Source organism: Limulus polyphemus, unplaced genomic scaffold (genome assembly GCF_000517525.1).
Source record: "Limulus polyphemus unplaced genomic scaffold, Limulus_polyphemus-2.1.2 Scaffold2328, whole genome shotgun sequence".
NCBI lineage: Eukaryota > Metazoa > Arthropoda > Merostomata > Xiphosura > Limulidae > Limulus > Limulus polyphemus.
Window position 1 is genome coordinate 10810 of NW_013667938.1, and position 17391 is coordinate 28200.

General features: G+C 33.5%; 1 protein-coding gene across 1 annotated transcript in view; it reads right to left on the reverse strand.

The window, feature by feature from the left end:
* LOC106466626 (extracellular matrix protein 3-like) overlaps window positions 1–17391 on the reverse strand; it is a gene marked incomplete at its 3' end in the record, with an annotated part of 119556 nt that overhangs the window by 7794 nt on the left and 94371 nt on the right. The window contains exons 3-7 of the mRNA XM_013926919.2: window positions 13563–13709; window positions 4743–4973; window positions 4408–4533; window positions 4008–4256; window positions 2925–3074 (exon numbers count right to left, since the gene is read on the reverse strand). Of these exons, the coding sequence (XP_013782373.1) occupies window positions 2925–3074; window positions 4008–4256; window positions 4408–4533; window positions 4743–4973; window positions 13563–13709 (903 nt within the window). The remainder of the gene's footprint in view (window positions 1–2924; window positions 3075–4007; window positions 4257–4407; window positions 4534–4742; window positions 4974–13562; window positions 13710–17391) is intronic.

Genomic DNA, 17391 nt, shown 5'->3' on the forward strand with positions numbered 1-17391 from the left:
ATTTTAGATACCGTAACATTCTTTCAGGCGCCAAACAAGGGGAAGTCAAAGTAGAAATTTCTGGATTACATGCAATATTTTTATTGGTAGTTATCTCTCTTTCTATCTTTCACACACACACACACACATACGATTTTCTTTTCCGTTTTTCTCTCTCTCTCTCTCTTGTGTGTGAAAAGTCATCAATTCGTCACACAGGGAGCATTTGTAAAAAAAAAAAAACAGTGGATAAAAAACAACTTAAGGTATATTTGTGTTTTAAAACGTTTCATCGCTTGATCAACCTTTCAACGAAATTTAAAAAACAAAACCAAATTGTTAAAATTCACTAGTTTGCTAACATTACAATTCATACTATGTTTTTACAATGTCTTTATCTTGTTAACTCGAAACAAAACTTCTACTTTTCCAGTTCTTTTAGTCTGTTATTCCCTTCCTTTGCCAAGCCTCGCCAATAAATTCTGATATTATCTCTTGTTCTTGTCATCGCTCTCAGAGCTTACGAACGTAAGGTCGTGTAGAGATTTACTCCATCTGCAAACACCATTATGTACTAAAGCCATATCCTAGTTTACTAATTATATAAGCTTAAATCTTTCATTTTATAGTTACAATAAAAAAGAATAAGAGCTTAAAAAAATAGAGTCCAAGTATATAATCCCAAACTACTCTAAGCGATAGTTTAAAGAAAAACGTCATTTAGTGATGCAATAACTTCTTCATTAAGACCATTAAGTTTACAAGCTCTTAGCATTAAAACAACAGCTAAACAACCAGTAGATAAATCTTTTGAAATAACAATAAACAATGTTAATAAAAACAGAATGTTTTGTGCCTATATGTTGGCTTCCCCCTTTTTTTTATGGGGAAAATAATGTACTTCTGAAATAATACTTCTTATTAAGTGGTAGAGACAGTTATATAGGTAATAGGAATTTCTACTAAAAACACAAATATAATGACGATAAAATCTCTTTAGGTTATCATCAGCTTAAAAATGAGGGTTGAAAAACAGACTGCTTGGAGCAATTACAAATTGAGATGACTTTGTTTATTTCTATAGCAAAACTGCACCCTGAGTAATCGAACCTCCGACTGTAGCATTGTAAGTCCAAAAGCTAAGCTTGACCTACTGAGAAACTTTGAGATTATACCTCGTGACTCGAGAACAACAGTGATGATATGACATTGTTGACTTAACGTGGAGACGGAGAATAAGAAATTGGTTCGGTCTGTTTTGAATTGGGAAAGCGGCAAATCTTCGGGTTTACAACGCAAAAATCAGGGATTCGATTCCCCTCGGTGGACACAGCAGATAGCCCAATGGCAAAGCTACTCGAGGGCTATCTGCGCTGGCCGTCCATAATTTAGCAGTGAAAGACTAAAGGGAAGGCAGCTAGTCATCAGCATCAACCGCCAACTATTGGGTTACTCTTTTACCAACGAATAGTGGGATTGAATGTCATATTATAACGCCCCCACGGCTGAAAGGGCGAGCATGTTTGGTGAGACGGAATTCGAACCCGCTACCTTCAGATTGCAAGTCAAGCACCCTAACCACCTGGCCATGCCGAGTCACCAACATGGCATACTGCACCAAATTATTATTCATTACTCTCAATAATACATTTAAGGTCTAATTCAGATGAGTGGGCTGAAACAAAAACCAGAAATTTACAGTTTCTTTTCTAACCAGAGAACGTCAACAAAGCTTTAAATAGCTAAAAAATAAAACAAGAAGGAAATTAAAAAAAATTAAACGAAATTTATGGATATTCTTTGGACTAAAGAGAACTAAGAAAAGAAAAACGTGCTCTAAATGTGAAAGGCAGAAAAAATTGAAATGTTGAACAAACACAAAGAAGACTCGAACCCCTGCATTATTAATGTAAATTGAGTTTAAAAAAGTGTTACATTTCTCTAAAGCGTACGAAAAATAGTTACTGATACCCATTAACTAGGTACCTAAAGTTAGCATTACTTTTTATTTAGTTTTTACAAATCTAAATCACATAAATACATATGCATATTTTTGTCATGTTAGGATAAACATTGCGGTCGTTATACCCTTACAAACCACCTGGAGAAAGCAAATATTTTTCAAAGCTTCACAATAATAATAAATTCTTCTACCATTTATGTTTATATATAAACAAGCAAGGTTTCAACATTCACGAGTACACAAAAGAAACTCCGTAAAAATAGTATATTTTTTAAATCATAATCGACTTAGAAACTGATTTTTTTATATCTTTTAAAATGCCGTAAAACAAATTAAAAATAAATAAGAACGACACTCACTCTCTAAGAAAATATACACGGCAATTTGTAATGTCAAAAAAAGTTAAATTACTATGACAGGTGGTATTGTAATTATTTTATACTTAAAATAATTAAAACGAAATTGTTTCAGTACTAGTGTGAAGACTAAAACAAAGTCTCAAGTACAATAAATACTGGACATACAAAGACATTCTGCAAAATATATTTTAGCGCACAAACGTGAATATCAGACTTCGTTTTCTATTCATTGTGTCTGGAAAGAGCAACATATAAAATCTTCCCAAATCTACATAAGACACAAACACACACAAAAATTATCCACAACTGTACTGCATTTGTAAGCAAACTTTATGTTTTTATAAGGTTTGAATTACTACTTTATGAAACAACTATTGCATAGCTGTCTTTATATTTTCTGATGTTCAGTTATGTAAATAAAACAAAATAATTTGAGTAATCGTTTAAGGTTGTATTCATAATTTCTTTAAGCTACTCGGTATTTTTAGACACTAAGATCATATTACAACCTACCAACAAATTCTGTGTGAATGTTTTCTTGTTTCAGCTGTTATATGTGGAATATGTAATATAAATATATAAATAGCAGGAATTTCTGAAATTATTAGATAAGTTCATCATACCTTCTGCAGATGGCGGGTCGGAAGGTTTTGAGCGAACTGTGACACTGGCTGGTTTGCTCAAGTCCGTTCCAGTTCTCCATACCATTACCTCAACGTGACCATCACTTTCGTCCACGTAATATTCAGACTCACCAAAGTAGAAAAATGGAACTGGAAGAAAATAGTGTATTTTTCTTTTTGTTATATTTGGTTGAAGATTATTGTTAACTGTTTAAAAAAATTATGTAAAACTGAATTGAAAAAATTACCAACTGATTATTTTTTCTTGTGTTTAAAACATAAACAATCACTTGTGATTTTTGAGGTTACTAGAGAAGCTGAACACTAATATGTGGTTTAAAACTAAGGTAAAAACAACGATTCTGGAAACACTCTTATCTATAATAGTTTAACATAAATATCTAGTGCATATATGTAACTGATTTGGAATAAATATTTAGCTGGAAATTATTTTATTCTTAGTTTATTAATAAGTTCCTTAGTTTCAAAATTTCGCTCAAACCTACACAATGGTTATTTGAGTATATCCGCCACAAATCTTGAACTGATTGAAGGAAGGCAGATAGTTAACAGCATCTATCACCAAATTTTTGGCTAGACTTGTCTGAAAGAATAAGCATGTTTGGTGACGAGACTCGTACCCGTGACCTGCAGATTGCGAGTTCCTTAATGAGCATGTCATACCAGGCGTATTAAAAAATAGAAGTGGAATAATAGTCTTGATATGAATTCAACAGTCATTGCGTTTTATATTTTTACAGAATATTGTGTGATAAAGAAACAACTTTTGATAGTGTTCTTGGCAGCTTGTTCTTGTGTTATTAAATATTGTTTTATGTGTTTTGTTATTGGAAAATAAAAACTGGATTTTGAACGATAAATATTGAATGCGTTATTAAATATTGTTTTATGTGTTTTGTTATTGGAAAATAAAAACTGGATTTTGAACGATAAATATTGAATGCGTTATTAAATATTGTTTTATGTATTTTGTTATTGGAAAATAAAAACTGGATTTTGAACGATAAATATTGAATGTGTTATTAAATATTATTTTATGTGTTTTTGTTATTTTCATCATACCATCGTTTTTGTCGGAAGAAATGATGATTTTTGTTTCATTCTGTGTCCCCACTCTGCCACCCATTGGCTGGGACAATCTGATTTTGAAAGACTCGTCATCCTCGTAGAGAGAGTCATCTATGATTACCAAGCGGCAGAACTTCTGTTCTTCTCCCTGGTTAAATCTGATCAGACTTTTGTGGCTCTCAGGACGGCTGATGAAGTCTGAGAACGATCGAATAGACGTCGGAATCGTTCCTGTCGCGGAACCTGAAATATAAAGAAACATTCATATTTTTCTAACTTAAATTAAAACAAATATGTATATGTGTTGCTAATATACTGGCATTTAATTTTTTTTAATTGGCTTGAAAACGCCCTCCATTTGATACCAGATATAAAAAGCTAAATTGTCTCTTACCTGCTTCTGCAGAGCAGATCACCATCATTTCCTTGCTAAGATCACCCTTTCTCTGCACGGGGACTAAGACTTCTCCGACATCTTCCCTTACCACGTATTCCTGTTCAGGAAATTCTACTGTCGACACTAAAATTAAGAAAATAAAGTAGAGATTGCTTTCTTTTTTATTATTAATACAAACCAAAGAAAAAGAAAAAAATGGCGGGAAATATATTTATCATAATATAAATTGTCACGTTATTCATGCCCAAGAACTGAAAAATTATTCATGTATACAGATGCTTTGTATACTAAGCCTACAAAGGATTAAACAGTGAAACTTGTTAAAACCTCACCATCTTCGCTGTCCACAATGATGATTACAGCCTTATCAGGGTACTCAATGGCAGCCATCACGGGCTCCTCCAATACAATCTCGAATTCTTCGTCGCTTTCAAACAGGTTGTCATTTATGATTCGAAGCCTCCAGTGAGCTTCCGTTTGTCCAGGACTGAACTGGACTTGTTTGGCATAATGTTTAGCAAAATCCTCCCCTTGCTTGGCTGTAATGTTCTTTGTTTTGATACCTGTAATCCATACACAGAATAAAAAATAACATTTTTCATTATCTACCTTTTATGTGTGATGCTATATTTTTTTGTCGTTGATCTAGTTTTCTGAAAGGTACATTAAAATATCCTCAAATATAATACGTTTCTTTGTTATACAATACTTATATATATACAAAACTTTTCCCTTCTGCTGTTGTTGTTTTCTTAGTACAAAGCCAAACGATGAGATATTTGCACTTTGTTCACTACGGCGACTCGATCCCCGGTTTTAGCACTGTAAATCTATTAACTCAACGATGACCCAACGGGAGATTTATTATCAGAGACCTAACGCAAGTAAATAGATACCGAAGTTTGTAAGTAAACCAGTTTAGTATAGTACTATGTAGTGATGTATAAGTAAGGTTAATATTTTGGTACCATACATAGGGCTGGTGATGTATGAGTAAGGTTAATACTTTGGAACCATACATAGGGCTGGTGATGTATGAGTAAGGTTAATACGTTGGTACCATACATAGGGCTGGTGATGTATGAGTAAGGTTAATACTTTGGTTCCATACATAGGGCTAGTGATGTATGAGTAAGGTTAATACTTTGGTACCATACACAGGTCTGGTGATGTATGAATAAGGTTAATACTTTGGTACCATACATAGGGCTGGTGATGTACGAGTAAGGTTAATACTTTGGTACCATACATAGGGCTGGTGATGTATGAGTAAGGTTAATACTTTGGTACCATATAGAGGGCTGGTGATGTACGAGTAAGGTTAATACTTTGGTACCATACATAGGGCTGGTGATGTATGAGTAAGGTTAATACTTTGGTACCATACATAGGGCTGGTGATGTACGAGTAAGGTTAATACTTTGGTACCATACATAGGGCTGGTGATGTATGAGTAAGGTTAATACTTTGGAACCATACATAGAGCTGGTGATGTATGAGTAAGGTTAATACTTTGGTACCATACATAGGGCTGGTGATGTATAAATAAGGTTAATACTTTGGTACCATACATAGAGCTGGTGATGTATGAGTAAGGTTAATACTTTGTGCTACAGCCCTTTGCCATACACAGAAAACCAACACGTTCACACATTATGAGACAAGATCAACAGTCCTGGTCTGCGGGACTGCTGTCCATTCCCGACACAATATCTGTTTTAAGAAAGCTCAGAAAATTGATTTACTGGGATACTTTAGTTTGGATCGGTCGAAGATATTCCCTGGTTCTCTTTTCATCTCAGAGAATGTCTATTTATTTACATCAAGTTCTTCATACATACATATATCTATATTTACATGTATATTACTCCATTTAAAAAAAAACAAAGAGTTATTAAGTACAATGTCTCGTTTGTTAACCATTACTACACCCTAATCTCGATAAGCCGATCAGCTCTGTCATACATTTAAAAGTGTAAAAACCTAGGACTAATTTTAAAAAACCGTTATTTACTATTTCTACGTTGAATTACTTATGAACCAAATTCGCGATGTAATGTTGTATCTCTTTACCCTTTGGATATCAACGACACGTCCCAATAAGTTGGGCTTATGAACCGATTAGCTGAATGAACTTTTGAAACTTGAACTCAATAAAAATTAAAGACACATTGGTTCACAGATAGCAAGTAATTATTTATCTACAGGAGCACCAAACAACGATGTCACGATGTGGTTGTGGATTAGATTTGGACAAGTTTATATTTGAAGTTATAACGAAAAATTAAATCATTACCTAAGTACTCTTTTACTTGTGTTCTAATATTAGATATTTTAGTTTTAATTGCAGATGTGAATCGCAATGATACGTTCCACTTTAGTCTCGGTCCCCTACTTCTACGATGGACGACCTCCGTTTGTGGGACGACCTCCGTTTGTGGGACCTCAAACGTACATCTTATTGCCAGCCAAACAGAAAAAAGGAAAAAATGACAAACTCATAGCTCATTCTTTCACCTTATGACCGAGCTAGTCAGAAGAATGAACCATGTTCTGACAACTCTACCTGAAAACATGTGCGTCGAGACAACGAACTGTGAAACCTATGAACAAATAAAGTCGTACATGTCTACAGCTACTGATGTAAAATTGCCTTCGTTATAGTTGGATACAAGTAATGATGGACTATCGAAACAAAGCCAAAACTAAAATTTCTAATTCTTATTGTACAGGCCCGGCATGGCCAGGTGGTTAGGGCGCTCGACTCACAATCTGAGGGGCCCGGGTTCGAATCCCCGTCCCACCAAACATGCTCACCTTTCAGCCATGGGGGCGTTATAATGTGACGGTCAATCCCACTATTCGTTGGTGAAAAAAGTAGGCTAAGAGTTGCCGGTGGGTGGTGATGACTAGCTGCTGTCCCTCTAGTCTTACACTGCTGAATTAGGAACGGCTAGCAAAGATAGCCCTCGTGTAGTTCCAAAAACAAACAAACAAACTTATTGTGCAGTATAATAATACGTAACGTTTAGAGCATCAAACTGCATATATAACTAGGTTTCAGGAAATTTATTTTCTGTTATGATCCAGCCTAACTGGTGAGTTTTGCTATTGTACGAAAGGCCTCTTGGGCAGTGACTTGTGGGAGATAAAAGATAGATTAGAAATGCTATTTTTTTTCCACATCTATAATTTTGAATCCGAAATAGATGAATGTGTGCGTGTGGGGGGTCTGCACTTTTAGGTGATTTTTGTCATAGATTTTAAGAAATATATTTTTATTTGTTTTCATTATATGTAAAAAAAAACAAAAAACTGAACGTTTTTCCGTGAAACTGCTTTGAATAAACGTTTCCTTTGTTTTATCATTATATATATGTTAAGCACATAAAAGCACACAGCTCGAGTAGATTTGATCTTTCTCTATCATAATTCTACCCTCTAATGAGCTAAGTATGAATAATATGTGTTGTGGAAAAAACGAAATATGTTACAGAGGCGTGAAAAACAGCACTATAGTTGTAAACTTTATGATAGCACCAATCTAGAACTCCCACCTTATAAGCCACCAGGGCCAATTATACATATGACACAATAAACCCTTTAATTTACTCATTCTACTCTTACAAGATACGCATAAAAAAGCTTCATTGCCAGGATTCCTGAGCATGATTGGTTGAGTCAATGAATCTAGAGTTTTGATGGTTGATATTGCATTTTTGTCCTCATTTAAATAACGAAAACATTGTTGTGTATTTTCTTCATGGTTAACCAGCCAATCAGCGTGCAGTAGTCTTAAAGTTTATTTTAATTTTATTCAAGTTGTAGTTAAGTGACAATAAAGTTCAACTTTAGTTTTCATCAGTTTACATTTGTCTGCTGTAATTTTGTTCAGTTTGTTTTCGTATACTTCAAGGATTTTTGTGTGTTTTTATATGTGTGTGTGTGTATATCTTGCATTGTATATTTATTTTGTCATTTCAACTTTCAGCCAATTTTTTTGCTAATCAAATCACCGATTTTTTGCGAAGTCTAGCTACCTATTGGCTAGTTATTCTTATTAAAAACCCACACATACGGAGAATGGAGTCTAACAACGTAAAAATGTTGTTGTCCATTGTGATAGTTTCCCTTCTTATAACGCAAAAGAGGGGGAAAAGGTTTTATTATTTATTTTTTATTTTTAAAAGATTTCGTTGCCACTTTTCTGAAACATCGAATGAACAAGAACACATTTTGTCTTCAGTAAAATAGAACGATACGTCATAGTTACTAAACCAAAGACTTTAAACACATACAAAATTCATTAAATTAACAAATATTGGCTCGTTTAAAATGTCCACGAGAACCTCCAATGCAGCCACCAACAAAGATATTTTTGGCAAGAAATGTGTCTCGCTTCAAGATTATGTTCCGTTAACGAGCTTATAATTGCTCGACTTAGTTCCAATTCTACTCACTACGAGCTCTTCTTACTTACTAGGCATTTCAAATACCCTAGAGGAAAAAAACACCGAAATAAAAGTGTAATAAACTTCTGTAAAATAGCGACAGGAGGGACTGTAAGAAGAAAGCGAGCTTGTAACGTTGTCCAAACTTGTGGAATGTCTTTTTCTGACAAGAGGAAGAAAAGTAGTGCAACGTTTTGTCGTTTAGGATGACTTTAAGCAAAGAACTTCCAAGCCTTGATGTAATTCAGCTTTACGTCATTCCAACACCTTTAGCGTCTTCAATTTCATAGTCCTAAAAACCGATTTCTCAGCTTATAAGGGATGCCAAGAAACATTTGATCGTAATCGGCACACACATTCAGCGAAATGAAGCTTGAGGAAAGTGTTTTGAACTCTTAGTAAGAGGTTAAACTTCTATACATATTCATTGTCTTATAACCGACATACACACATTCAGCGAAATGAAGCTTGAGGAAAGTGTTTTGAACTCTTAGTAAGAGGTTAAACTTCTATACATATTCATTGTCTTATAACCGACATACACACATTCAGCGAAATGAAGCTTGAGGAAAGTGTTTTGAACTCTTAGTAAGAGGTTAAACTTCTATACATATCTTTGTGAGCACATTCTTTGTCTTATAACCGACATACACACATTCAGCGAAAAGAAGCATGAGTAAAGTGTTTTGAACTGTTAGTAAGAAGTTAAACTTCTATACACATTCTTTGTCTTATAACCGACATACACACATTCAGCGAAATGAAGCTTGAGGAAAGTGTTTTGAACTGTCAAAATAAAGTAGTTTTTTTAGCATCATTTTTGATCCTCAATTGAACACCATGAATTTATTTCGGCGACTTTGAAAAGAAATAAAACATGTCAAGAATTTACGAAAAATACACTGACAAAGATGTTTATAGAAGTTTAACCTCAAACTATGACGTAGTCAAACATATTTTGTTTTTTTCGACGAAATATGATAAACCTCTGAAAGTGTTGATGTATGTAGTACATAATAGTATTATACCTCGTTTTCACAGAACTACCTATCCTTTAGAATTAAAGCACATCTTAAATTATTAGCCCTTATTATTTTTTAGATAAAACTTAACAATTTAAAAATCAATTTTAATTAGTTAGTCCACATAAGCACGTGGCCTCGTGATATTATATTACATGTTATATTCCTATAGAGGGAAACAGGAATATATATAGCAATTACAGGTATTTTGTATAATCGAGTTCTTCTTATCTTTTTAGACAAGATATGTGTTTTCCTCACAAAAAAGTAGTTCAAACTGTTGAATGTAACTCCAACGAAAAAATATTCATTTCAATTTGTTTGTTTTTCATGAATCTATCAACACGATAAAAAACTTAAAGGCTATTTGTGCACAGGCCTATAGACTTTCGAGAACTTAAAAAATAAAATTACCTTTGTTACTAGACTTAACTATCTATTTATCTGTCTACTTCCTCATTAAGGCTTCTATTTAACTGTTTTAAAAGTGAACTCTAATTATGTAATATTTTACGTCCCTGAAATTGACAAGAAGAAATTGAGTGTGATAGAACAACTCAATTACGTTTTCCGTCGAACGATGTACCGTTCTTACGTATCATTCATTTATCTGTCTAGACAATGTAAGCTTTCACATGTAGGTTAACAAACATGCACAAACATTAACTGGAAACGTAAGTTTATCAACTAGCGAAACAGTGTAATCAAGGTGACAAAACATATTACACTCGTTTTTCACACACTGATCAGACAACTAACAATATTAGTATTGATAACAAAAGTCACCATGGTGACTGTAGTGAATAACGTTCTAAGGATTCACTGCAGTATAACTAATCAAGGTTATATTAATCTTGAATAAATAAACTTTAGAATGTGATAGGTTGGCTAAAATTAGGCTTAACTGGCTAATGTTAAAGACAGTTTAAATGTGAACTTCAATAAGGTCTTTCAAATGACATCTACAAAACAACTTAATAGATTTATTAAAGTACTTTATCGCATGAATTTTTGATAATTATATCAAATTTCAACCCACTTCTTTCAGATTAACATCACAAATACTTGATTATTTAAACAAACATTCTTTCGCGTGAGTAATGACATCGCTGTTTCACCGAATACTTGTTGAATTAATCCTTATTACAGCCTCAACGAAGAATTTAGCGTACGATTTCTTATCGATATTTTTAGAATCAGGCGTGTTTAGTTTCGATTGAGTCATTCTATGTATGTATATTTTTTTATTATACTCTAGCCTCCAGTTTGATTCGCCCCCCCCCCTTCCCCAGTGGCACAGCGGTATGTCTGCGGACTTACAACGCTAGAAACCGAGTTTCGATACTCGAGGTGGGCAGAGCATAAATAGCCCTTTGTGTAGCTTTGCGCTTACCTACAAACAAACCAATTTGATTCCGAATCAAATAGAACAGTTTCACTCTAAATCATATGGATTGTTTTCAATTTCCTAAGGTATTATTATTAAAAATTACTTGGTGGCACCATTTGCGTTCAGCATTTATATATTGTGTGACTGTTGTTTGTTCAATTTCGCGCAAAACCCCTCGAGGGCTATCTGCGCTAGTCTCACTTTTCTAATTTTGAAGTGATAGACTAAAGGTAAGGTAGCTAGTCAACACCGCCAAATTTTGAGCTACTCTAATCAAATAGTGGGAATTGACCGTCACACTTATAATGCATCCACGGAGGACTATTTTCTTTTATTGTTGTTTTTCATTGGCGGTAACTAGACGAGAACCACAGAACTTTTGCTCCATAATCCGGCACACTAACCACTTCTGCTCCATAATCCGGCACACTTACCACTTTTGATCCATATTCCGGCACACTTACTACCTTTGATCCATAATCCGGCACACTTACCACTTTTGATCTATAAATCCGGCACACTAACCACTTTTGATCCATAACCCGGTACACTTACCACTTTTGATCCATAATCCGGCACACTAACCACTTTTGATACATAATCAGGCACACTTACCACTTTTGATCCATAATCCGGCACACTTACCACTATGGTGCATATGTAAAAAATAATAATAACAAACTGTAGTGCATATATTATTTTTTCATTTAACAGCATTGTAATTACTCCCCTTTTTATGATAATAGGCACTGAGCAATCGGAGCTAGGTGACACGGTTATTATTTCAACAGGCTATGAGGTTAGAAGATAAAGGTCAAATATATATATTGTGTACCTCAGAAGTGTTTAGTGTATTAAATTTATCTTTGACGTTTTCAAAAGTTAAACTGCTAAAGACATTGTGTTTATTTACATACATATAGACTCGTTATATTATTAGTTTTTAATTTTTTGATTACCATTACCATTTCAATTTGACTTTATTTACGAGCAACACTATAATGGACAAAGAACTAGTGGAGCGATATATATATATATATATATATAAATGTACGACTTTGAAAACTAAACTTTAAATGTACAGGTACGGACACTAAACGTTCAGAGTTATACTAAATACTACGTCCAAAATATCTACTTAATTATTTTCTTATAGTCGAACGCTTGTACTTTTTATATGTACGTCCGTAAGGTTTTTAGTAACCTTATACATTGTTCAACTGTTTACACATTGATAAATTAAGGTAGTATTCGAACGGGGTTCGTTTCAAACGACCTCAGTTCAGTTTGTTTGCTCTGATGAATGTCTTAAGTTGTTCACGTTTGCCTTGTATATAAACGTGCCGACTTCGTTTAGAAATGATTTATATTTCATGTTCATGGTTCACTTACATGTTTTGTCAGCATTCACCGTGACCTTCCAATGGTCACACTAAAGTTTTTTCAAGGGGAAAAATTCGGTTCTTTTACCAAACGGGCGACCTTTTCTGGTGGACTTAGTTCGGTTCGGTTTGTTTACCGTTCCTCACACTGTTCTTCAAACGAACCGTACTGGGTACGGAAGAAAAAAAGCCCCACTTTGAACAGGACCGAATAGTCAGAATATTTCTGCATCATTGCTGATGCTTGATGTCAATAAAGACGTATTCAAAATAATGATAATAAGTAAAATAATGAATAATATTCACCGAATAAAGAAGCATATTGCTTAGGCCTTTTTTATGAGTAGTAAAATTTTTTAAATGAAGCGTGTCATTATTTTCATACCCTTTTCTGATTAGTACATCGACCTAATATATCAATGATATACATCGTCGCAAAAGTAAGTAACCCTACATCCGGGTATCACGTTTTATAAGTATTTTAATAATCCGCTATAGTAACATTAAGACCTATAGTTTATAAACATTGATTGCTTGTTAAAAATCAAATCTATGTGTAAAACAAAAGTAATTATCAAAAAACCAGAATGATTTGAAGAATTGTATCCTAAGATGATCCTCGTGACCGTTAAATTCACACCCACCCACAACTTGATTGACTTTCTACACAGGTATATCTTCTTTTATGTTGCAATAATTCGTGATATGGGCAGAGGTAAAACAAATCATCCACAAAATAGGAATTTCTTTTTAACTCCTGTTTAAAGACGAAAGTCTTAAACAAAACATATATTTAAGTCTTCTAAGCATATTTTGCCGGCCAGAGATTAATGAATAAATTACTAACAGCGCCACTATTTGTTAAAATGACTGATTAACCGAGTGGAAGATCAGCGTTGTTACGTACCTACAAATGACGTTTCGCCTAAATATCCTCTTCGAAATAGTTTAATTTTCAAGTATTTCTCCGTTTCATTGATCTTGTAAGTGTCGTATTCCAGGGATATCCAAGCCCAATGTAATCGAAAATCCTGATCCAGTAGTTCGTTTGATCCTATGGTATGAAAATTAAGTAGTTGTGTTAATATGAGTATTTTTAAACAAAGTAATATAATCACTTACATTTTGAAACAAACATCAACAAATTATTAGGACAATAAATTAGCTTAAGTACAGTGTTAGTTGAAATCTCACTTGTAGCTTATTTACTAATACAATAAGAATCATATTTGGTTAATGTTAGATGGTAAAAATTATTTTTGGTTAATGTTAGATGGTAAAAATCATATTTGGTTAATGTTAGATGGTAAAAATCATATTTGGGTAATGTTAGATGGTAAAAGTCATTTTTGGTTAATGCTAGATGGTAAAAATCATATTTGGTTAATGTTAGATGGTAAAAATCATATTTAGGTTAATGTTAGATGGTAAAAATCATATTTGGTTAATGTTAGATGGTAAAAATCATATTTGGTTAATGTTAGATTGTAAAAATCATATTTGGGTAATGTTGGATGGTAAAAATCATATTTGGTTAAAGTTAGATAGTAAAAATTATATTTGGTTAATGTTAGATGGTAAAAATCATATTTGGTTAATGTTAGATGGTAAAAATCATATTTGGGTAATGTTAGATGGTAAAAGTCATTTTTGGTTAATGCTAGATGGTAAAAATCATTTTTGGTTAATGTTAGATGGTAAAAATCATATTTAGTTAATGTTAGATGGTAAAAATCATATTTGGTTAATGTTAGAAGGTAAAAATCATATTTGGTTAATGTTAGATGGTAAAAATCATATTTGGGTAATGTTAGATGGTAAAGAAAGTCAATATTCGATCTCGGCCAAGACACTTTATTTATCAAAAATAATATTTTGAAATTACAAATATTTATTTTCCTACTTCTCCTGTGAAGCACACATCTTTTTATAGTATCCACTATTATTTGTCTTCACCATTTCAAAACCAGATTCGAATCCAACTGTACAGCTCTAGCTCGTTTTGGAGCGCCAAGTGAGGGACAGAAACGGCAGAGTTAGAAATCTCACCACACTTGGATCCGCTTTGCCATATACCAGACGAAATGTGTACGAACGGTTGGCGACAAATGTTCGTAATAGATGCCAGATTCTGAACAAAATTAACTCACTATATATATATGTGTATCTATCTGAAGCCACATATTTTAATCAGGTTTTCAAGCGATCATCGTTTTTTTTTTCTCGTAAATTATAGTTTTCAGTTATTGAAGAAGGTATTTAGAATTGATTAGCATTTTTATACTTTTTTTTTACTCTGCATTTTTTATTATTTCAAGATATTTGTATTGAGAATTTGTAGGAAATCTAGCACCGAATGAAGATCTTAGACACTCCCGTTCGCACATTGATAAACTAAGACAGTTTTCACATTGGGTTTGTTTCAAACGGTCTCAGTTCAGTGAGTTTGCTTTGTTGAATGTGCTAGTTGTTCTCACAAAACCTCCAGAATTGTTAAACCAGAAGAAGTATCCATCATCATCAGAAACGAATGGAAGCTGTACGAATTGCAAGATTTTAAAGAAAAGTGGCTCACTGTGGCAAAACACGGTTGTCAGGGAACAAAGTTCTGAAGAGTAGACCACTTTCGGGGGCATGTACTAGACACAAAATTTCTACTGGAAAGTTTGTCTATCTCATAATGGCTAAAACTCGTAAAGAGTTCCCCGTGCATAGCCCATGAAAATACTGACGCTGAAAGAAGTATCTTTCAAACGGGAAGACTGCGTCATCTGATGAAATATCACTAAGCTCACAATTCGCTAAAACTCTAGTGCATACTGTAAAGAGGAACGAGGGTATTGTTCCATAGTATCGATAACTCTAGGGACGACTGCTGCATGGACTGTACAAGAGCAAACTAGAGAAAGAAAGAAATAGAGGAAGCTAAAGTGTAAAATAAGATGCGAGATGAAACTTCGAAACTCCGGCCTCTACACTCGTGTTTCTACAACAGGCAGTTGCCGTCCATTCAACTAAGTTTCATCATGAATACTCTGCCTAAACAATCAATCAAAGAAGATGCGAGATGCAAATGCCAAGAAAAGAACAGGAAGAAGAGATTAAATTATTCGAGTAAGAAAACTTATCTGTCACAAAAAATGCTTGAGAAATCTTGTTAGGGTCAATAACAACAATTGACGTCAGCTAACACTCTGTTGGTAACAGCAAGTGAAAGTCTTAAGAAAGCCATTAAGACAAAAGACATGGAGGTGGCGCCTATTGTTCATCCAACAAAATAACTAATGCAAAAATGCAACTTGATCAGGACAATGAGGAAAGGAAGAAAACTTAAATCATAAACGAGTTTAATTTATCATCAAAAACAGATTAAACAATAACTCAAACACACATGTGCACTCTCGTACACTCATACTCATACTTCTATTTGTTTTTGTAATGCTGTAGTTTTGGTTAATCACAGGATTTAAAAATGAAACATGCTGTATACGGATACACAGCCTTTTTATTCTACAGGGTGGAAATGGTACCTATAGAAGTATTTTTGCGCCCGTTAAATACACTGTTACTTTAAATGTTTTAATGTGAATTAGACATATTTTAATGTTACATTTAATTTTATGTTCCTTATGTTTTGATTATTCAAAGAAAATATATGCTATATGGTATAGTTTTTAGGTTGTGCGTAAGTGTTGTTGATATTTGGAACAAAACACTCGCACAACGTAAGGTTACATGTTCCTAGTTTTAGTTTTAAAAGTCCTAGTTTTTCAACTTTTTAGACCCAGTTTTTAATTCGTGGTATCTTGAAGCCTAATCTAGTGAATGAAAAGAAGATTAGATATGGTATATAACTTGAATATGAGAAAGTTAAGCTCAGTTGGGTAAGAATGTCAGCGAATAATATAGGTGTCATATTTCCGTGAAAGATTATAAAATATCGAAAAGTTGAGTAAACAGAAACAACAGTCTTGATAAAGAGTTAGTTGGAAGTTTTGTTTTGATGATGTTTTAATACAATAGTCACATCTAGTTCGCTGAGAGTACAAGTCATGCACGCCTACGCCACGAGATTTCTTTATAAGAAAACAAGCAAAAACGAGGTAAATTGCTACTTTAGGAGACAGTAATCGCCTGAAAGACTATTTACTGGGAGTTCTAGAAGATACTTCTGAGACTCAAATTCTGTTAGCTCTACAACTTAACAGAAATTAGTGGCGGTTTTTTAGTAGAGACGCCAGTCTAAACTTCTGACAAAATTCTTAGGTCAAGAATGTTCTTTAGACCCGCAATTTCCAAGATTACCTTTTTCTTGTTCTTTCCCAATTTGTTCTGAACAAAAATATCTGGTTATACTTAACTAATCAATATTAACATTACTTTGTGTTTCTACAATTTACATATTGTAAACGAAATAAGAGGCTGATTTGAGTCTCAAACCAATTGAAATTATTTATGTACAGTAATTGATAGTCAAGAACTTAAATTAATTGTAATCGAACATGCATATAATATAGCCAAAAATTCAAATGAATTGTAATCTGTCATTTAACTCAATGGTCACCACATACTGGGGCCTGTTAGATGGAATTATGGGAGCAGGGGAAGGGGACTCAGCGCATACATAATTACCGGAGAAATCAAATATTTTGAGGGATAATTTTATTTAACGTAATAAATATGACTTCATAACACTGTTTATATTTGACTTGAGTTTTTATATATATATATATATA